The sequence below is a fragment of the Triticum dicoccoides genome, chromosome 3A, assembly GCF_002162155.2.
Source record: "Triticum dicoccoides isolate Atlit2015 ecotype Zavitan chromosome 3A, WEW_v2.0, whole genome shotgun sequence".
Lineage (NCBI taxonomy): Eukaryota > Viridiplantae > Streptophyta > Magnoliopsida > Poales > Poaceae > Triticum > Triticum dicoccoides.
Window position 1 is genome coordinate 352,316,664 of NC_041384.1, and position 24,264 is coordinate 352,340,927.

General features: G+C 44.6%; 1 protein-coding gene across 10 annotated transcripts in view; it reads right to left on the reverse strand.

The window, feature by feature from the left end:
• Positions 1–102: 102 nt before the first annotated feature.
• LOC119268173 overlaps positions 103–24,264 on the reverse strand; it is a 27,879-nt gene continuing 3,717 nt past the window's right edge. For 3 of the 10 annotated variants that reach the window (XM_037549707.1, XM_037549709.1, XM_037549717.1), the window contains 6 exons: positions 19,684–19,899; positions 6,302–6,948; positions 1,524–1,620; positions 1,374–1,427; positions 1,169–1,293; positions 104–407 (listed from right to left, as the gene is read on the reverse strand). In XM_037549707.1, coding sequence (XP_037405604.1) covers positions 299–407; positions 1,169–1,293; positions 1,374–1,427; positions 1,524–1,620; positions 6,302–6,948; positions 19,684–19,899 — 1,248 coding nt within the window. In that variant the 3' untranslated portion in view covers positions 104–298. The other 7 variants (XM_037549708.1, XM_037549716.1, XM_037549710.1 and 4 more) reach the window with 7 other exon arrangements.

Genomic DNA, 24,264 nt, shown 5'->3' on the forward strand with positions numbered 1-24,264 from the left:
ATGCACTCCTTATGGTGCCTTCAAAGTCTTGAAGTAACCAAATTCCCGAACAGCTTCAATTAACTAATTACCATGAATAACCCCCATTTCAGAGTGGAAGTAACCAAATTCAAAACTCGATCTATTTGGTGGATGGTTACAAAATAAGTCAAGAAGTTAAGTCTGCATTTGCATCTATAATGTTTATGCATAAATGAATCAAACTAATTACCATGAATAACCCCCATTTCTAGAACAGCTTCAATTACTGACTCAGATCGGGCAGCAGTCATTGCAGTGCCATGTTGCTCACAAGCTGCTAAATGCTCCAGGAGAGTAGCACATTTTTCTTGCAGGCTTGGAGATGATTCTTAAGAACTTTGATTAAGCGTGAGATGACATCAAGGTCAAAGATTGAATCGCTACAACTGTTACAATCATCAGTAACCGATGTTAATAGCATTAATCCAGGTAATAAAACACATCAGCAGGTCCACCACAGAAGATATAATCAATTCTCTGTACGGACTTTCTGGAGAAATAATTACAGACGATTTAGTGTATTACATTAGCTTCAGCGGAGAACATGGCTACAGAATCTGTCATTAAACTAGTATCAACTTCATGGATTCAATCTACAAATGTAATTATTCTACAGTATGCAAGTATGAAAAGTATAAAATGATATAACTCTTGCTCCTAGTTCTTGTAAACAGCTTGCTATGACATGGATTCAAGCTTTTCCAAGGAGAAGACTTCTTCACCAGCAAAAGTACAACTCCCATCAAAATAATATTCTTTTACTCCTGTCCCAGTTAAATGTGATACAGTACCAAGAATTATTATCTTTCTGTCGATAAACCCAAATCACTACTGTGTATTGAATAGGAGTGCTGAAATGATATTGAGCGATGAAGTAATGTGTACGGGGTAATAATAAAGGCATTAATTAGTAGAAAAGCTTAGGTAGTCCATTTCATTTGTGATTTCAGAGACCCCAGTGCTTAACCTCAATTGTTAGGAGTACCATTGACAGATTTAATATGAGGATCCTATAGAGAAACTTCATGTGTGCATGAAGCTAAAACATCACTTGCTTACAGATAGAGATGGCAAAAAGTGACAATTTGTTTTTGTGAACTTCACTGAAGTAAATGATATTCAGGAATCTAACAAGGCTTGAACGAACCTATCCAACTCGTCTTGTTTCAATAAATTTTGGGACGTTCCATTGAGCTCACCATCTACATTACCTTGACTGCACTTCTCATCGTCCGCTATATCCTCAGACCCAGTACTAGCATAGTAATCAGGCTGATAAATTTGAAATATTGTAATTCAGGTTCGTTGAAACACAATAAAGTACACTTGACATATTAAGAAGCCTAACTAACCGCAGTAATCATGCTGACCTCCATATCAAGTATTCGAGAAAGTATATGGATTATCTGAATCATAACTGCCAAGTTAGTACGTGATAATGGCAATATTACACTGGAATTTTAAAAGTTAAACTGATAATATTAAAGGTTCTGAGTTGTGACCTTCTCCAATTGTTCTACTGGGGTATCTGAATCCTTCAGTACATTTACAAGCAGCTCTCGGCCATCTTCTACTCTGATCTTCTCACAAACTTCGGAACTATGTAAAAAAAAGGAGAAATAAAGAACATTGATTGTCATGAAAGGAAAACATATGTAATGCAAAATCATGAACCTATCAGAATTTTGTAGAAATAATAACTGATCATGTTGCGCCCATATCAACCCTATGCTATCTGGTAACCCATACAGAAACACTATATCTTCTATATAACTCTTCACTGTTGTAGTATGTTAGAATAATCAAGGCGTGTATGGATCTACAGTGAGGCAAGGCTTTCTTTTATAATAAATACACCCTACCCGATTTTGGTTGACGGTTGTGTTCTAATCCAATTATTCGCTTGTTTTTCTTGTCACTGTGGCGAGACCAGCTGAGAGAGAACTATTTTCCATTTCCAGACAGACCCCGAGCGAGGATATGGAACAATTTTTTATGACCAAGTCGCATGAGGCACGACACCGATATTTGTTAATGAGGTTCACCGAACTCGGCTACGTCCATGTTGATACCGCTACAATACTGCACACGGCCGTCCGGACTCCCACAGAAGCCGCCGGCCCCCCCTGCATTTGTTTGTATTATTACGTTGGCATAAGTTACATCGTGTGTCTTCCCCTATAGTATTATATAGGAGTCCCAGGGTAGAATTGCCGTACGCGATCAAGACTCCATGACCTATCTACGCACTGTAAACTACCATGTATAAGATATTCGACATAATTAGAACAAATGCCACCTCTGCGAATACTCATCACCACCTTGAATTTGTCCATGCGTCAAACCTCCATGTACGTTATGGATTACTTATGTTGGCCGTAGGATTCAGAATCAGACTGACCTACACAACAGTATGAACCAAAGGAAGAGGGCTCAATTTGGATTACTTATGTTGGCCGGAGGATTCACGAGTGAATACAGCGTCACGGGAGGCTGCATCGGGATCTCGTGCTCCTTCTGTAGGCAGCCGGCCAGGTCCGTACGCGAATGGTCTTCTTACTCCCCAGGTCTGGCTCAGGTCAAGCCATCGAGGAGTGCATACTGGTAAATCGGGTGCTCTCTTGCTTGGAGGAGTTGGATCTGTCGATCTAGCCAGGTGACCAAGATATCTAGCAGGGCGAGCCTCGCCCAATGAGCCACAGCACCTCATTGTGGAGAAGTCGGATGTCATGCAACCTAGTGGCGGTCAGCTTCGCTCCCCAGAACATCAATCGGTTCGGCGCTCCGGTGATGTATGGAAGGAGTCCTTGATGCCCGGCGTACGTCCGGATGTCGGCGGGATAGAACCAATTTGGCTGCCACTTGACGGTGTCTGGCTGCGCCAACTTGAGTACTTGTCCTTGGGCTTCATCTGGATGCCAGTTCCACCTCTGATGGACAGGTCGTTGCGGCTCTTGTGCACCTTCACCATAAAGAGCTTCATCCAAAGGCCGAAATGGGGCAGAGACCCCAAGAAACACTCGCATAGCATGATGAAGCACGCGATGTGCAGAATGCCGTTAGGGTTGAGGTTGTGCACCTGGTTGTCTTAGAGCATCTCCAACAGCAGCACTAAAATAGGGCGGTTTCTGCATCACCTCAGCCGAAAAAGGAGCTCCAACAGCAGCCCTAAACACATATTTTTGTGGTCCCACTTTAGGGCTGCCCAAAAAACCAGCTCAAGGTGATGCAAATTTCGATCACACAGCTGGCTGCCCAAACACAAAAACGGCTGCGACCCACATGCCGCACGCAGCTGAAACCTCCCAACCGCCCCCCTCCCTGCACGCGTCATCTTCTCTACCACGAGCCGCCACCGCCAAATCCCACTGCCGCACCATCGAATCCACCGTCGTCGTGCCTCGCCGCCGTAGATCCAGCACCCCCCTCCTTTCTCCGGCTGCCGGCACTGCCATATCCACCACCACCGCCGCTGCCAAATCCGCGGCCTGCCACCGCCAAATCCGCAGCTTACCGCCACGAAATCCCGCTGCCCCGCCACCGAATCAGACGCCGTCGACCCTCGCCATCGCAGATCCAGCTCCTACCGCCTCCTCCCGCCTCTCTCGACCGTCAGCGCCACCATCAGGATACCGCCACGCCGCCCGAAGATCGAAAGATCGCGGAGAGATCTGTTTCTTGGGTTACCAACTCTCGGCCTAGCGGCGGAGAGGAGAGGAATGGTGGTACGTAGAAACCTTAGCTCTAGGATGACCGATAAAGTATCGGATGCCCCGGTTGAATGGAGTTTTTTGAGAGCCATCCTTCTTAGGTTGGGCTTCTCCTTGGCATGGGTGGAGATGGTTATGCAGTGTGTGAGTACAGTAAGATACCATGTCAGGTTTAATAATTTTGAGACGGACGAGATTATACCCACTAGGGCGCTTTGGCAGGGGGGCCCCTCTCCCCTTGTTCCTTCTGTGTACTTCGCAATATTCACAAAATGTGGAAGTCCTTGGCAATATTCTGAAAAGGTACTGTGTAGCTTTGAGCCAGCTAGTAAGTGAAAGCAAATTCTCTATTTATTTCGGTCCTAATACTGACGTTACCGAAAAAGGGTTTCCCCCCGCTTTGTATTCCAAAGCAAACCACCATTGTACACATCGCAATGCTGGGGCGAGCAGCACATCAAGCCCAAAGAAAAAGAAGAAGAAATAAATGCCAACAGCGGCAGCTCGACAAAGCGCTGAAGACCCGCGACCGCTGCGCCCTCCGGAAACAAACCACCACAGCCCGAGGCTCCGATCTACCATGAACTAAGCAGCATCTCCAAGAAGGGATGCGACGCCGACGACGTTGCTGCCCGGACAAGTCCTAGGGTTTCCCCCAGTACGCGGAGGGAGGTGGGGGATAGGTACTACAGACACCCTCCAAGAAGGGATAGTGGCACCCGCCGGTGTCACCGCATCGGGACCGGACAAACCGGCAAGGATTTCTCCCGCACTCCAAACCCCACCGGCCAACCGAAGCCGACCAGCCAAACCACCGCCCAACACCATGCGCCATCATGGTTGCGCCGCCACCAACGTCGTCTCGCTGCGAGTACCACCACGAGGCCAAGAAGACCGGAGAGAAGATCCAAGCGGCGGGAGCAGCAGCACCAAGGCCGAGCAGGAGGGAACCACTTCCACCGCCGTCGTGCGAGAGGCCCGCACCTCCAGCACCGTCGCGGTAGCCGTCCGGACACGGCAGCGGGGCATTACATGGAGTTACACTATGGAAACTGAAAGTCCCAGGCAAAATTAAGGTTCATGTGTGGAGGACGTTACATGGAGTTATTCCGTGTTAATCTATTCTTGCTAACCGGCATATGAAAACTAATACTGCATGCCCTTCAGGAACGTACTGAAGACATCGTCATGCTATGTTTGAATGTGGTCGAGCGCACAAAGTTTGGGAGAACCTGGGTTTATTGGAGAAAGTGGAAAAAGCTCTCAACTTTGATATGGCTAGCTCTGCTGTACTAGATGAATTGATTTGTAGTTCGAGTGATGATCCATTATATCTTGCTCAAATCCCTGTACCATGTTTGATAGCGGTGGCTAGCTGGTTTTTATGGTGGGAAAGACGACAGTGTGCAAAAGGAGAGAAGATCACGATGCCTGATCGTTCTGCCTTATCAATACAAGCTCTTGCATTGAACTTTCACCGGGCGGCTACTATAGGTCATCCGGCAAAGGATGTGATGTGGGCTAGACCACCACAGGGTACAGTCAAATTGAATGTTGATGCATCGCTTGAATATGGAAGGAATATAGCTTCCACTGGCGTAATTCTGAGAGATGTTGGTGGAGATTTCATCGCAGCAGAGATCTGCTACTTGGGGCCAACAATAGATGCATATACAGCAGAAGCTTTGGCAATGAAGAAGGGGTTGCAACTTGCAGATTCTTTGGGCATTCATGATCTGCTGGTTCACTCTGATTGTGCAGAATTGGTTAAGGAGATTCACCAAGGAGCGGTTAATTCAGTAGCGGCTGGCAACTGGCTATATAAGATTGCCATGTCATCAAGAGCTAGCATATCATTCACTCATATCTTAGGCTAGTGATTTTTTTCACTTTCTCTCTTTCTCTTTCCTCTCATTTACTCATTCTACCTAGGAGCACGTGTAGAGGTTGGCTCTTGCATTAGAGCCCACTCTCTCCCTTTTTGCTTGTCTCTCTCCTCCACCTAGGCAAAAATGCCATGTAAGCGGGCTTATAGCCCACTATTGTACTTCCTCTTAAAGATTGTTTTGATACTTGTAATAATTTTGGGCATGTTGCTATTGAGCATTGCGCGCGCGAGTTGAACCGCGTGGCTCCTGAGCCAGCTAGAAGGGCTAGGGTTGATCCTCCGTGTGTGTGTCAACGGACGAACCTCCCTCTTTTATTCATAGTCTTATGGTGGATGATGTATCTTTATTTGAGATGAAATAAAAATAGCCATGATGGCATTTCCTCAAGAAAAAAAGTATCTGATGTCCCCGAGAGTGTCCCAAGCTCGCCTAATATACCTAGCCGAGCTAGGGTCACATGACTCAAGCCGGCTTGTCTGTGGGCTCACGCCCTTCGGTCCAACCGAACCATGCCATGCGTCGGCGGCCTTCTCCCAGGTCTTCCCAGCAGCAACCCCCGAGCAGACTCCCAGACCTAGGCGGTTGGGTTGGAGCCGTGTGCCAACCGAGGGCTAAGGTCTCAAAAAAGAAACAAAAGAGAAGGACAAAAAACATGCTTGAATAAAGAGAAGACAATAATACCTGACACTTAGTTTTTCCAATGCATAAGCACTCGCTTCTCTGACAGGTACATCATTATGCATCAGCAACTGAAGTAAAGATTTCACAGCCCCAGCTTCCATGAATGAAGTGCGCATGTGTTCATTTACTGATGCATCACCGATTGCATGAGCAGCCTTTGCAATTGCAGAGACATCTTGGAGACCAATTATTAAAACTAGCCGTGCAACACCATCTATCCAAGGTAAGATGGTGTGGTGATCATTCCTTTGAGATCCAGATTGTTCTTTCCCTTCATAATCAAACTCAATAGCTCCAACGCGTGCAAGAAATTGCTGATTAGAACGCCCTATCATAGCATTAATTTTAGCTTCATCTGGCTCTGCTTTCTTCTCATTTAGAATCAGGCCAAGAAGCAATTCAGTTGCACCATATTTTGAAGGCCGAGAACTCCGTTGAATTTCCGAGCCATCAGGAAAAGAGGGCCATGAATGAGGTTGAGGTCTGAAGGCTTTATAAGCGGATGAGCCAACCAGAGGAATCCGGACTAGACCCTGACCCACTATAAGGGCATGGTAACTATCATCCGTGGATAGTTCCACGAGCGACCTTCTAGCTTCCTTTCTGATACTTTTATAATCATCGTCTTTGGTTTGCAGAAGATGAACCTAAAAACAATTTGAAGATAAATTTAAAGGAATGCTAACAAGTATATTTAAGCAAACTAGTAAATGCACATGTGCAATGCACGTTAATATTTAGTCAATATATTAATTGCATGCGGATATTAGGTATGCTATTATTTGTGTGTTACTTCTGTGATTAGTGCAATATTTGGTATGATATTAATTGCACGTTAAACATGTTGAATGCTCGCCATTGGAACAGTCTAGGCCGTTGGATTGACTTAGTTTGATGGCCGAGATCAGTTGGATCTGCCCCTTTGGGTCTTTTTATATTGGTATAGATATAGATATAGATGATATTGGTAGACTGTAACCCAAATAGATAACCACTAAGATTTTAACATAGATTGCAAATACAAATGAAATAACGAAAGTTGTCAATGTAGCTAATGGAAAATTTAATATCCAGCAAGAAAAGATACACATTTGAGAACTTCATATGCACCAACAGGAAGTTCAGGCACTGGATGAATACGAAATAACAGAGTTTAGAGAACGTACATCTGCCATAAGAATCTCACACAAAATAAGTGCCCAAAATCAAAATAATGAATATTACTTGTACTTGATAAATTACCACTTGAAGGATTACCCAACCACATGTTTGGCTGGATACCCCCTTGAATTCCTTAGACTTTTTATTGGTGGATGATATAAAATTTATTTGAAGCTAATGAAGCCTGGTTTATGCTAAAAAGTTGTAGCAACGACAATTCAGCACGGTGCTAGTGCAAAGTAAATATGTAATTTCATATTACTTTGAAGAGGACAGATGTATATTGGGTAGGCTCAAACAAGTTGGGGTAGGCTCTTGGGTGAAATTACATATTTACTTTGCATGCCCTAGAGCAGAAGCGACCGATGGCGACACCACTGCTCTGGTGAAAGTGATCTTCAGGTACAGAAACGTGGCAACCAAAGCTGACGTGAGCGTGACGGACAAGGACACCATGGTAAAGAGGCCAGAGCACGCATCGGAATGGTCGGCAGAGGTGGAACCAAGGCGAGCCCGTGTGGAGGCCGGTAGGACATTGTCGCAGCGCAGGCGGCTCTGGAGCAGGGCAAGCACCAGGAGGTGGTGGAGATATCAGAGAGCTGTCAGCTGGCACAGGAGCAGATGGAGGCGGCAGGGGACGGCAACCCCGTGATCGTGTTGCTGGGGCCAAGCTGCACGACATGCAGAGGCGCTGAACCGGCACAGCTACTTACGGCCAGAGCGGGCATACATGCTCGCCGGCATGAGCACGCACATGCAGCAACGCGCCACCTCTAGGCAGATGTATATGCCAGAGGACGAGCGGACGTCAGTGTCGGCAGGAGACGACGTTGTCGTAAGCGACGGAAGCCATGCGTGCTATGCTGATGCGCTCGTGAAAGGCGCGGGAGGTGTCAGCCGAGCAAGTACACGTTGCAGAGCAGGCAGACACCTTGGCCATGCAGGATCCTGGTTAGCCTTCTAGGAATCCTAGTATAAAATTCTATGGATTTACATATTAGACGTGTAGTGGTGCCTGGTCAAGTGGCTAGCTCATAAGGATGTAGCACCTGGGGTACTCAGTTTGAACCCCAAAAGACGCCCCTTTTTCCTTCCTAGTTCTCCACCCCACATGCTGACAAGCAGGCACCACGTAGCCAGGGTTAATGATATTAGCACTGTATTTGCACGGTCACACAAGTTTTGGAACCGGTTCACTGTATTTTTCAACTTCATGCACCAAAGTGATCATCACACGCAACTTCATGTGCCACCAATGTATTTGATTCTGAAATAAAACGCATTTGTTTGCATACATCCACTTGAGATTATCTTTAAGATAGACTACTAATATTTGATATTATTACAATATGAAGACTATTGCATTGCAGAGTTATAAACTTATGGGCAGAGCATCCATGGTAAGAGTGACTTAAAGTTCTGGCACAGGTTAATGTGTTGCAAGCATGTGTAGACATTAATTGATTATTTAACAAGAACAAAAATGATGAGGACATCAATACAATTGTTACACCCACAGCCCCTGCTGCTATACATACTGGACCAATTACTAAAGCTCGTGCACGCCAACTAAATTACCAGGTACTTTCGTTTCTTGGTAATGATTCTAATGTTCATGAGAATATGATGCTGCCTAAATTGGATACATTTGTTTTGCTTATAAATGAAGGGCCTAGCTTGGAGAAGGATGAACATTGGAGCAAGAACAAGCATGGAGATGATGGCATGCGCAAGGGGAACAAGAACAGAGTTACAAGTGATGATTTCAGGACTTTGAAGCCACCATAATGGGTGCATGAAGCCTTGGACGAAATATACAAGATGCCACTTCATAAATTTCTTTCCGAGGCTATTTTAGGTGCTGCGTCACCTTATTATTGGGCCAGGCCCATGTAATTTCGAAATACATAAGTATAGGCTATTTTTAGAGTCCGTATGTGTGGGAAAACAAGAGATAGGGTTGATTTCGGACTCCTCCACCAAGGGCCACGAAATTCCCCCCTCTTCCTCCATATATACAGCCCTTAGGGCATCGTTTAGACTTTGGGGTTTTGTTTAGATTAAAAGTTCGCCATAGCTGCAACTTCGCGTACTTCGTTTGTGTTCAACGACCAGACAAAGGCGTCACAGAACCCCACCTTGATCAATAAAGCTTTCATCTTATATTCACAATATCCAGATTGCAATCTTAGTTTCTTGCTTGTTCTTCGTTTGCTCGCAGGAAACAGACCCTCGTGGTCAGGTTGATCGTGCTCCGGCGTGGTCAATAACCTCTCGGAGTTGGTTTAGCGATTGCTAAGGCGCGACGTCCTCGCACGTTCGTAGTCGGATCGTCAAAGTCGACTTCCACCAAAGCGAAATCCATCATCTCATCGAAAGACGGGACACCTTTGCCTCTATCAAGTGGTATCAGATTTCCAGGTTGCTCGGTGAGATTTTACAGTTTTTCGTAGTTTAGATCGAGTCTGTTCTTCATACCTACAGTCCACGAAAAAGCCACAAAAAAAATTAGGGTTAGTTCATCATATCCGAACCAATCTGAGCCTTTGCATAATCTTTTTAGGGTTTTGCTTTGTTGAATTTGCGGTTGCATCGTCGTGTCTAGTTGCTGGTCTTAGAGTCTAGTCTTTTAGAGTTTCGAGTTCTGGTCATAAGTTGTCACGCCGCCGCCGCACCATCATCATCACCCCTGCCATCTACCACCACCGCTTATCCGCCACCGCTTCGAATCCGTATCCATATACCACCACAGCTGTCATATACCACCACCGCTGCCATCTACCACCATATATCCACCACCAATCCGAGTTCTTGTCATATTAGGTTTACCTCGAACAAAGAAGGGGAGGGATAGCATATTTGTTGTCGTGGATAGATTCTCGAAAATGGCACACTTTATACCATGTCATAAAAGCGATGATGCTGTTAATGTTGCTGATTTGTTCTTTCGTGAAATTATTCGCTTGCATGGTGTGCCAAATACTATTGTTTCAGATCGTGATACTAAATTTCTTAGCCACTTTTGGAGATGTTTATGGGCTAAGTTGGGGACTAAACTGCTTTTTAGTACTACTTGTCACCCCCAAACTGATGGACAAACTGAAGTAGTCAATAGAACGTTGTCTACTATGCTTAGGGCTGTTTTGAAGAATAATAAGAAAATGTGGGAGGAATGCTTGCCTCATATTGAATTTGCTTATAATCGTTCATTGCATTCTACTACTAAGATGTGCCCTTTTGAAGTTGTGTATGGTTTCCTACCTCGTGCACCTATTGATTTGTTGCCTCTTCCATCTTCGGAGAAGGTTAATTTTGATGCTAAACAACGTGCTAAATTGATTTTAAAAATGCATGAGTTAACTAAGGAAAACATTGAGCGTATGAATGCTAAATATAAACTTGCTGGAGATAAGGGTAGAAAACATGTTGTGTTGGCACCTGGAGATCTTGTTTGGTTACATTTGCGTAAGGATAGATTTCCTGATTTGCGCAAATCAAAGCTAATGCCACGTGCTGATGGTCCCTTTAAGGTGTTAGAGAAAATAAATGATAATGCATATAAACTTGAGCTGCCTGCAGATTTTGGGGTTAGTCCCACTTTTAACATTGCAGATTTGAAGCCTTATTTGGGTGAGGAAGATGGACTTCCGTCGAGGACGACTTCATTTCAAGAAGGGGAGGATGATGAGGACATCAATACAATTGTTACACCCACAGCCCCTGCTGCTATACATACTGGACCAATTACTAGAGCTCGTGCACGCCAACTAAATTACCAGGTACTTTCGTTTCTTGGTAATGATTCTAATGTTCATGAGAATATGATGCTGCCTAAATTGGATACATTTGTTTTGCTTACAAATGAAGGGCCTAGCTTGGAGAAGGATGAACATTGGAGCAAGAACAAGCATGGAGATGATGGCATGCGCAAGGGGAACAAGAACGGAGTTACAAGTGATGATTTCAGGACTTTGAAGCCACCATAATGGGTGCATGAAGCCTTGGACGAAATATACAAGATGCCACTTAATAAATTTCTTCCCGAGGCTATTTTAGGTGCTGCGTCACCTTATTATTGGGCCAGGCCCATGTAATTTCGAAATACATAAGTATAGGCTATTTTTAGAGTCCGTATGTGTGGGGAAACAAGAGATAGGGTTGATTTCGGACTCCTCCACCAAGGGCCACGAAATTCCCCCCTCTTCCTCCATATATACAGCCCTTAGGGCATCGTTTAGACTTTGGGGTTTTGTTTAGATTAAAAGTTCGCCATAGCTGCAACTTCGCGTACTTCGTTTGTGTTCAACGACCAGACAAAGGCGTCACAGAACCCCACTTTGATCAATAAAGCTTTCATCTTATATTCGCAATATCCAGATTGCAATCTTAGTTTCTTGCTTGTTCTTCGTTTGCTCGCAGGAAACAGACCCTCGTGGTCAGGTTGATCGTGCTCCGGCGTGGTCAATAACCTCTCGGAGTTGGTTTAGCGATTGCTAAGGCGCGACGTCCTCGCACGTTCGTAGTCGGATCGTCAAAGTCGACTTCCACCAAAGCGAAATCCACCATCTCATCGAAAGACGGGACACCTTTGCCTCTATCATATGGCGAACTTTTAATCTAAACAAAACCCAAGGAAAAGCTACTAGATGGATCTACTTATATAGGAGCAAGGGGTGGCGGCCAAGGAGGTGGGAGGACGTCCCAAGGCAGCCTAAAACTAAATCTAGGTCGTACAAGGCCAATGGGCCCAAGTGGAGGTGATGTAACACCTTTGGACTTGTAGTTTGACTCGGATTCTGCTGCAGCATCAGATTGTTTCATCCACAACTCAACGCTCCGGACGAATTTGAAGGTGATTCCACTTGGGTTGGAAAGTGCACGAAATCTAGTTTCCAACAAAAAAAGAATCACCCAATTCGGAGTCCGTATGAAAAACTTGTGTGCGTTTTGAGTCAGGTATGTCTGTGCAGTCCGAATCTGAATCCAGAACGTGAGAGACTTGGACTCTATCTTCTCTTGGGCCAAAAGTGACGTGAGAGAACTTTTTGGACAGCAAATAAACATCTCTTTCTTCCTTATCTTCATATGTGGATTGTACAAATGTCCCATACACCTGCAATTAGACAAAACACAAAAGTGTGTGAAGTATTTTTGTTCTGGATAACATAAATAGATTATTGAATAGTTTGCACTAGAAATCACCTGACAAATATGCATATATGCAATATTTTTGGTCATATCCAAGGTAGTCATGTCCTCATCAACATGGGCCTGGCCCAATAATAAGGTGACGCAGCACCTAAAATAGCCTCGGGACGAAATTTATGAAGTGGCATCTTGTATATTTCGTCCAAGGCTTCATGCACCCATTATGGTGGCTTCAAAGTCCTGAAATCATCACTTGTAACTCCGTTCTTGTTCCCCTTGCGCATGCCATCATCTCCATGCTTGTTCTTGCTCCAATGTTCATCCTTCTCCAAGCTAGGCCCTTCATTTGTAAGCAAAACAAATGTATCCAATTTAGGCAGCATCATATTCTCATGAACATTAGAATCATTACCAAGAAACGAAAGTACCTGGTAATTTAGTTGGCGTGCACGAGCTCTAGTAATTGGTCCAGTATGTATAGCAGCAGGGGCTGTGGGTGTAACAATTGTATTGATGTCCTCATCATCCTCCCCTTCTTGAAATGAAGTCGTCCTCGACGGAAGTCCATCTTCCTCACCCAAATAAGGCTTCAAATCTGCAATGTTAAAAGTGGGACTAACCCCAAAATCTGCAGGCAGCTCAAGTTTATATGCATTATCATTTATTTTCTTAACACCTTAAAGGGACCATCAGCACGTGGCATTAGCTTTGATTTGCGCAAATCAGGAAATCTATCCTTACGCAAATGTAACCAAACAAGATCTCCAGGTGCAAACACAACATGTTTTCTACCCTTACCTCCAGCAAGTTTATATTTAGCATTCATACGCTCAATGTTTTCCTTAGTTAACTCATGCATTTTTAAAATCAATTCAGCACGTTGTTTAGCATCAAAATTAACCTTCTCCGAAGATGGAAGAGGCAACAAATCAATAGGTGCACGAGGTAGGAAACCATACACAACTTCAAAAGGGCACATCTTAGTAGTAGAATGCAATGAACGATTATAAGCAAATTCAATATGAGGCAAGCATTCCTCCCACATTTTCTTATTATTCTTCAAAACAGCCCTAAGCATAGTAGACAACGTTCTATTAACTACTTCAGTTTGTCCATCAGTTTGGGGGTGACAAGTAGTACTAAAAAGCAGTTTAGTCCCCAACTTAGCCCATAAACATCTCCAAAAGTGGCTAAGAAATTTAGTATCACGATCTGAAACAATAGTATTTGGCACACCATGCAAGCGAATAATTTCACGAAAAAACAAATCAGCAACATTAACAGCATCATCGCTTTTATGACATGGTATAAAGTGTGCCATTTTCGAGAATCTATCCACGACAACAAATATGCTATCCCTCCCCTTCTTTGTTCGAGGTAAACCTAAAACAAAGTCCATAGATATATCCTCCCAAGGAACACTAGGTACAGGCAAAGGCATATATAAACCATGAGGATTGAGTCGTGACTTAGCTTTTTGACATGTAGTGCATCGAGCAATAAAACGCTCAACATCCCGTCTTATCTTTGGCCAAAAGAAATGTGTAGCAAGTACGTCCTCCGTCTTCTTCACGCTAAAATGTCCCATTAATCCTCCTCCATGCGCTTCCTGCAACAACAAAAGACGAACGGAGCTAGCTGGAATGCATAGCTTGTTAGCACGAAACACAAATCCATCGTTAACGACAAACTTGTTCCACATTCTTCCTTCTTTACAATTCTGCATTACATCTTTAAAATCAGCATCATGCACATATTGATCTTTGATGGTCTCCAAACCAAATATTTTGAAGTCAAGTTGTGAAAGCATAGTATAGCGACGAGACAATGCATCAGCAATAACATTTTCTTTTCCCTTCTTGTGTTTAATGACATAAGGGAAAGTCTCAATGAATTCAACCCATTTAGCATGTCTACGATTCAGTTTAGCTTGACTTTTAATATGTTTCAAAGATTCATGATCAGAATGTATAACAAATTCTTTGGGCCATAAATAATGTTGCCATGTTTCTAAAGTCCGAACAAGAGCATATAATTCTTTATCATAAGTAGAATAATTCAGACTAGGCCCACTCAATTTTTCAGAAAAGTATGCAACAGGTTTTCCATCTTGTAATAACACACCTCCTAATCCAATTCCACTAGCATCACATGCAAGCTCAAAAGTCTTATTAAAATCAGGAAGTTGGAGTAAAGGAGCATGTGTCAACTTATCTTTCAATACCGTGAAGGCTTCTTCCTGTGCGGTACCCCAAACAAAAGGCACATCCTTCTTTGTAAGCTCGTTGAGAGGTGCAGCAATGGTGCTGAAATCTCTCACAAAACGCCTATAGAATCCAGCGAGGCCAAGAAAACTCCTCACTTGTGTGACCGTTTTGGGCTGCGGCCAACTCTCAATAGCTTCAATCTTGGCTTTGTCAACTTCAATTCCCTGTGGAGTAACAACATAGCCAAGAAAAGATACTCGGTCGGTGCAAAAGGTGCACTTCCCAAGGTTACCAAACAAACGTGCATCACGTAGAGCAATAAAAACAGCACGTAAATGTTCCAAATATTCTTCCAAAGATCTGCTATAAATCAGTATATCATCAAAATAGACTACCACAAATCGTCCAATGAAAGCACGTAAAACTTCGTTCATTAGTCTCATGAAAGTACTAGGCGCATTAATTAACCCAAAAGGCATGACTAACCACTCATATAATCCAAACTTAGTTTTAAATGCTGTTTTTCATTCATCTCCCAATTTCACACGAATTTGATGGTATCCACTACGCAAATCAACTTTGGAGAATATTGTAGAGCCACTCAATTCATCAAGCATATCATCTAGCCTAGGAATAGGCTGACGATAACGAATAGTAATATTATTAATGCCTCTACAATCAACACACATACGTGATGTACCATCCTTTTTCGGCACTAGAATAATAGAAACAGCACAAGGACTAAGGGATTCGCGTATATAACCTTTGTCGAGAAGCTCTTGTACTTGACGCATAATCTCCTTCGTCTCTTCTGGATTGGTACGGTATGGTGCACGGTTTGGCAGTGAAGCACCGGAAATTAAGTCAATTTGATGCTCAATCCCTCGAATAGGCGGTAATCCCGGTGGCACGTCTTGTGGAAAGATGTCAGCGAACTCCTGCAAAATGTTAGTGACAGCAGGAGGCAAAGAGGAAGGCACGTCCTCGAATGAAAATAATGCCTCTTTGCACACAAAAGCATAGCAAACAGATTTGCTGAAATCTAGCTCATCAATATCAGATTTGGTGGCAAATAAACATGCACTTTTCAATTTAATTTCAGAAGCAACACTAGATGGTTTATTATTAGGCTTCATTTGTTGCTCAAATTCTTTTGCCACAATCTGATTTTCACTCTTATTCGTCTCCTGTTTTGCTTTATTAGCTCTATTAATATCATCTTTCAAAATGGAATCAGGAGTCATAGGAAGCAAAGTAATATTTTTATCCTTATGAACAAGAGTATAGTGATTGTTTCTACCATGGTGTACAGAAGTTTTATCAAATTGCCATGGTCTACCAAGTAATAAGGAACATGCTTGCATAGGTACCACATCACAATCAACATAATCAGCATATGTAGAGATACTAAAATGCACACGAACAGTACGTGTTACCTTAACCTTGCCGCTGTTGTTGAACCATTGGATGTAGTAAGGATGTGGATGTGGTCTTGTGGTGAGAGAAAGCTTCTCCACCATCTCCATGCTAGCCAAGTTGTTGCAGCTCCCTCCGTCTATGATGACGCGCACAGAACGTTCCTTCACAACTCCCTTGGTATGGAACAAATTGTGCCTCTGATTTTGCTCAGCTTGTGTAATCTGCACACTCAAAACACGTTGAGCAACTAAACATTCATACCTATCAGCGTCTTCAGGAGCCATGTTGATGAGGACATGACTACCTTGGATATGACCAAAAATATTGCATATATGCATATTTGTCAGGTGATTTCTAGTGCAAACTATTCAATAATCTATTTATGTTATCCAGAACAAAAATACTTCACACACTTTTGTGTTTTGTCTAATTGCAGGTGTATGGGACATTTGTACAATCCACATATGAAGATAAGGAAGAAAGAGATGTTTATTTGCTGTCCAAAAAATTCTCTCACGTCACTTTTGGCCCAAGAGAAGATAGAGTCCAAGTCTCTCACGTTCTGGATTCAGATTCGGACTGCACAGATATACCTGACTCAAAACGCACACAAGTTTTTCATACGGACTCCGAATTGGGTGATTCTTTTTTTGTTGGAAACTAGATTTCGTACACTTTCCAACCCAATTGGAATCACCTTCAAATTCGTCCGGAGCGTTGAGTTGTGGACGAAACAATCTGATGCTGCAGCAGAATCCGAGTCAAACTACAAGTCCAAAGGTGTTACATCACCTCCACTTGGGCCCATTGGCCTTGTACGACCTAGATTTAGTTTTAGGCTGCCTTGGGACGTCCTCCCACCTCCTTGGCCGCCACCCCTTGCTCCTATATAAGTAGATCCATCTAGTAGCTTTTCCTTGGGATTTGTTTAGTTAAAAGTTAGCCATTGCAACTTCGTGTACTTCGTTTGTGTCCAACGACCAGACCAAGACCGCTTCCGGATCCCCACCATTATCAATACTTCATATATATTCGCAATATTCAGATTGCTTTATCATATTCTTGCTCGTTCTTTGATTGCTTGCAGGAATAGACCTTCGTGGTCAGGTTGATCGTGCTCTAGCATGGTCAATAACCTCTCGGAGTTGGTTTAGCGATTGCTAAGGCGCAACGTCGTGCACGTTTGTAGTCGGATCGTCAAAGTCGTCTCCACCAAATCGATAGTTATCATCTCATCGAAAGATCGGGACACCCTCGCCTCTATCATTCAAGCTCAAAAGTCTTATTAAAATCAGGAAGTTGGAGTAAAGGAGCATGTGTCAACTTATCTTTCAATACCGTGAAGGCTTCTTCCTGTGCGGTACCCCAAACAAAAGGCACATCCTTCTTTGTAAGCTCGTTGAGAGGTGCAGCAATGGTGCTGAAATCTCTCACAAAACGCCTATAGAATCCAGCGAGGCCAAGAAAACTCCTCACTTGTGTGACCGTTTTGGGCTGCGGCCAACTCTCAATAGCTTCAATCTTGGCTTTGTCAACTTCAATTCCCTGTGGAGTAACAACATAGCCAAGAAAAGATACTCGGTCGGTGCAAAAGGTGCACTTCCCAAGGTTACCAAACAAACGTGCATCACGTAGAGCAATAAAAACAGCACGTAAATGTTCCAAATATTCTTCCAAAGATCTGCTATAAATCAGTATATCATCAAAATAGACTACCACAAATCGTCCAATGAAAGCACGTAAAACTTCGTTCATTAGTCTCATGAAAGTACTAGGCGCATTAGTTAACCCAAAAGGCATGACTAACCACTCATATAATCCAAACTTAGTTTTAAATGCTGTTTTCCATTCATCTCCCAATTTCATACGAATTTGATGGTATCCACTACGCAAATCAACTTTGGAGAATATTGTAGAGCCACTCAATTCATCAAGCATATCATCTAGCCTAGGAATAGGATGACGATAACGAATAGTAATATTATTAATGCCTCTACAATCAACACACATACGTGATGTACCATCCTTTTTCGGCACTAAAATAATAGGAACAGCACAAGGACTAAGGGATTCGCGTATATAACCTTTGTCGAGAAGCTCTTGTACTTGACGCATAATCTCCTTCGTCTCCTCTGGATTGGTACGGTATGGTGCACGGTTTGGCAGTGAAGCACCGGGAATTAAGTCAGTTTGATGCTCAATTCCTCGAATAGGCGGTAATCCCGGTGGCACGTCTTGTGGAAAGACGTCAGCGAACTCCTGCAAAATGTTAGTGACAGCAGGAGGCAAAGAGGAAGGCACGTCCTCGAATGAAAATAATGCCTCTTTGCACACAAAAGCATAGCAAACAGATTTGCTGAAATCTAGCTCATCAATATCAGATTTGGTGGCAAATAAACATGCACTTTTCAATTTAATTTCAGAAGCAACACTAGATGGTTTATTATTAGGCTTCATTTGTTGCTCAAATTCTTTTGCCACAATCTGATTTTCACTCTTATTCTTCTCCTGTTGTGCTTTATTAGCTCTATTAATATCATCTTTCAAAATGGAATCAGGAGTCATAGGAAGCAAAGTAATATTTTTATCCTTATGAACAAGAGTATAGTGATTGTTTCTACCATGGTGTACAGATTTTTTATCAAATTGCCATGGTCTACCAAGTAATAAGGAACATGCTTGCATAGGTACCACATCACAATCAACATAATCAGCATATGTAGAGATACTAAAATGCACACGAACAGTACGTGTTACCTTAACCTTGCCGCTGTTGTTGAACCATTGGATGTAGTAAGGATGTGAATGTGGTCTTGTGGTGAGAGAAAGCTTCTCCACCATCTCCATGCTAGCCAAGTTGTTGCAGCTCCCTCCGTCTATTATGACGCGCACAGAACGTTCCTTCACAACTCCCTTGGTATGGAACAAATTGTGCCTCTGATTTTGCTCAGCTTGTGTGACCTGCACACTCAAAACACGTTGAGCAACTAAACATTCATACCTGTCAGCGTCTTCAGGAGCCATGTATTGCGTCTCATGATCAGAATCATCTCCACCATGTTCTTCACGTGTAATAAGAGCCAAAGTCTCCTCATCATCGCCCCTGCCATCTACCACCACCGCACCGAATCCGCATCCATATACCACCACCAATCCGTGTCCATATACCACCACCGATCCATATCCATATACTACCACCGCTACCACCACCGCTGCCATATACCACCACCATATATCCACCACCAATCCGAGTTCTTTGCTTATTAGGTTTGTTTTCGGGATCCATCTAGATTCTGATTCGTGTTTCCTTGCCGGAGTAGGTTTCGAAAAAAAAAAGAGTCGGGTAGCCACGCTCCGTTTAGGCCCAAAATTTTTCGAAAACGCATTTTTCGAAAAAATTTCCGGCTATCCTATTTTTAGGTGTTTCTGAGTTGAGCCACAACTTACCAGTTTTGGAATTACACCAGCTTCGACCAGAGCTCCATGATAAGAATGACTTAAAGTTAAATATGATGTGATACTAGCAGCAACTTCTTTCACTTTTATGTCTTCATCATCTAGGAACCTAACTATTGGTGTTAGCATATCACTCCCCAAAAGCTTGTATCTCAAATTTTCGTCAACAGAGAAGTTCCAAATGGTACACAAACACTGCTCCTTTATCTGCAAGAGAAATAAAGAATGTATGTCTGGAGAAGTCATTAGGTAGTTCAAGATTCTTCCATAATGAAGTTTATCTGCCTGTCATGTGGGGCATCCCCTATAGGCGTAGGGAAAGCCAGACGAGTCAGGCTAGGGCTGGCAACCGATCCAATCAAGGATTCGGACCTACTTAATTAAAGAAAGTAGGAGTCAATTATAGGGAGTCCTAATTTTTTTTAACCTGAATAGGGAGTCTTAGTTGTGTGTGTATAGGAATCAGCAGTCAGCATTAGGAAAGTACAAGTCAAAGGAGTCTGTAATGCGACCTCTACATAAGGAGGCAGCCATGTGACACCTAGGCATCGAGAACAGTATAAGAGCATCTCCGACAGCTTAGCCTAAAAATGAGCCGAATACCTAAGACCTGAAAAATTAGGCTTTTTGCCTCAAAAAAGGGCTCCAACAGACCTTTATGGATTGCTAAAAATTTAGGCTATAGCCTATATTTTACTATCCAATTGGTAAATATAGGCTTCCATTAGTCCAAAGCCTAAAACCAAAATCACGGCCACGGCAAAGCAACCACCGTGTGGTGAAGTTTCACCGCCACCGCGCCGACCGATTTGGCCGCCGGCTACCCTGAGCCCCACCGCCAACGCGCCGCCCAATTCCGCCACATGACCGCCCCGAGCTCGAAAGGCACTGCCCGGTCCCTCTGATTCCAGTCGTCCCCTAGCCCCGTCGTCGCCCAAGATGAGCCCCAAAGCCTCACCGCCGCCCACCGAGCTCAATTAGGAGCCGGACGACGACGCACGCGCAACGGCAGCGACCCCCGCTGAGTCGGGCCGAATTGTTGGCGCTCGGACACCGCCGCGACGCCAGACTAGCCAGCACCCCCAGCTCCCACCGTACCTCCCCCCCCCCTAGCTGGGCTCTAGCGAGCATCCCGGCCCCAACGACCTTCACCAGATGAAATCGAGTTCGGCGCCGCATTAGCTGTTGGATACGCCTCTTGGCCTCCCCACCGTCGGATCTTCAGCTTTTATTTGCTTTTGAAAATTGAAGTATCCCATTTTACGTTTGTCGTAGAAGTAGCAATTCTTTGCCTAGCTAGAACCTTCTCTCTACATGCCTAAAACTATTTTTGAGTATCCAAATTTTAGGCTAGCTGTAGAAGGGGTTTACTGTTTATTTCTCTTGTACCATATATCAAGCCCTTTGGGCTCATCGCAATACGAGTTGCCTTTCTTCTAATATGCTATCAGGCTACATTTCCCTACAGCCGTCAGCGCAACTCCTCTGCGTTTGTCCGCCACCGCATCTCTCTCTCCCTCCTCATGGTGCCTTCCCCTCTAGCCCAATCTCCTCTTGTTAGAATTAATCCAAGGCGCATATCAACCATCCGAAGACCAAGCAATCACACGAGGCACGACATCGAGATTTGTTAACAAAGTTCACCGAACTTGGTTACATCACCTGGGCCTAACTACAGGCGCTCCTTCCCGTGATACCGTCACAATACCGTACCCCGGCCGCCCGGGCGACGACACATGCCGTCGGGTCCCCCTGCGTGCCTATGCTATTATGTTGGCATAGGTTACATCGTGTGTCTACCTCTCGTTATATAAAATGCCTAGGATACAAGAGTCCTACAAGGACACTACACCATACCCTATCTACACACCTACGACTCCAAGTCCAACTGTAACCAACCTTGTACATAATATTTCACACAATTCTAACAAACTCCACCTTGACGAATATTCTCCACCACCTTGGGTTTGTCCATGCGTCAAACTTCCATGTAGATTAGACTTGAGTTAGGCCATGAGTATTGCTGCTACTCGCAGACTCCATATGACTCCACCTGCAACTGTAGTCCCTTCTTGTCTTCCCCACAATCACAACTCGAGCAAAATTAAGTTAATATTTACTCTAATTTGTGCTCTCAACTTTCGGAGTATCCGTTCGACGCCATCACACACCGATCACTGTCTACGTGTAAGTAACAACTCACAATTGGACGCCACAAATGAGTTACCCGAACTCAACATCTTAGCTCTTTCTCGACTGCCGGTTTTGAACTTTGAAGGAATTTCACCGTTGCCCTGTGCCACCCCGAGTCAAATTCGCAGTTGTCTCACCCTTTTCCTGATAGTCTTTGAAATGTCCCACAACTATAGCACTCCGCCTCCTTCTAAACTTGTCATCCACACTTTGCCATGTGCACTGAACACCGCAGAATATACGGTCATGTACTCTCTCAACTTTTGACAAATTCAGACTTTCCGCCACTTTCTCATATTCTCCATGGTCAACTCATGTCAATCAACCAGCCCCGATAGACCAAGTCACCAACTTGAATCTGGTACTCGCCAACATTGCTTCAGCACCCTCTGCACACTTCATCCGACCAACAGTGCCTTGGTCTATCATTGTGTCCGTGCTTACCACACACGTCTTCCCGCTATCACCACGTCGAGCCTCTGCTGTCCTGGTCGAGTCTCTCATGTAGCTAGCCCACACTTTCTCAACCCCCACTGTAGAGAACCACCGATCTTCACTGACCGATGCCGAGTATCACATTTCCATCAGACCACTGGTACCCAGTCCAAACCACATGTCTCTTGCTTTCCCGCTGAAATAGGCTACAATTCTCCAAATCCTCACACCGTAGCCCCTCCATCAGCACTGAGTGAAGTCTTCCGCTAGACTCTAGCTCCACCTTCAACATGACTCCATGTAGTTGCGCCTTGCTATCCCTCGCCCTGTCGGCTTCAAGCTCTCATGTGTGCACTGCCTTGAATCAACCCTGCGTCATAGTCTTGTCGAAGCCGCACAAGCCCTCAGGCCCGCACAACGTGTTTCCACGCCCTAGAAGTCGATCACCATCAGCACCACGCTCCTGTGTCGTTGTCGCTGAAATCACCGTCGTCTTCTGTACCGACCAACATCCATGTTGATCCACCAGACTGTCTAGGTCACTGCCTTGTATGTTTGACCCCAGCTGAATTTGTATGACTGCAACCATGCTCCACCTCACGCCGTATCAGCCCAGCAAATCACTATGCATTGCTCGACGCCCATGTAGAACATAGCCCTTCAACAGAACGCTTCCTTGGCTCATCATGTCTAACAATTGTCAAACCGCTGACCTGTACCTTCACTACCAATCACCGTCTGTCCACTCCTATGGAACAACGCACACGTCGGATATAGCTTCTGATCAGTTCATGTCCGCTTACGACTTCCAGACCTTCATGGATGTGTTTTCATTCCTTCAATTATATAGCCGGGCAACTCATGAAAAAACTCAAACCATGCCAATGTCTTTGTCTCCGAACAACTCGACCATGTCATTGTCTCCTTAGTAGTACGACTGAACCAAAATGATTTTCCTGGTAGCTTCACGTACATAGCAAACAAAATCTTAAACATACCAAACCACATACCAATGGATTGGACGTGACCCCTTTGCCTTGAAACTTGTGCCTCCTTTTTCCACAAACAAATCTCGCGTCACGGCTTGAACTTCCACGCACCTCAGCCGGCTCAGCCTCTCATACGTGCATGGGCATAGTCCAGGATCCCCTGCCGGCTTGGACAGCCGTACCTAGGCCAACCCGCCAGCTAGCTTGGGCCATGTTGCTGCCTGCCCACCTGGGCCTTCTTGACGTGGTCTTCGCCTGGCTTCGGCCACGCGCATCACGCCGACGCGCCTCTGTTGGCAGCTGCCCAAACATTGTTGTTGTCTGATTTGATCTAGATCCAATCTGCCCACAAATACCTGCACCGAACCGATCTCACCCCGAGCGCGGCGTTACTGCCACCGCCTGCTTATTGCTTTTACCGATCCCGTCGACAACTGCGATTTCCGTGGACAAATCTTTCACCGATCAGCCCATAGCTTTGCTGATCGATACTTTCACACGCATTCACGCCGTCTCGACGAAGATCCATCCTCTAGATCATCTACAGTTTCCTCACAACCTTTCAAACTTTCCTCCGATACCACTTGTTAGAATTAATCCAAGGCGTATATCGACCATCCGAGGACCAAGCGATCATATAAGGCACGACACCGAGATTTGTTAACGAGGTTCACCGAACTCGGCTACATCCCCGGGGCCTTACTAGGCGCTCCTCCCCGTGACACCGTCACAATACCGTACCCCGACTGCCCGGGCGCTAGCTCCCCCTGCGTGCCTATGCTATTATGTTGGCATACGTTGCATCGTGTGTCTACCCCTCATTATATAAAATGCCTAGGATACAAGAGTCCTACTAGGACACTACGCCATACCCTGTCTACACACCGTACGACTCCAAGTCCAACTGTAACCTACCTTGTACGTAGCCGCCTCTCCTCCTGGCTACGCCCTACTC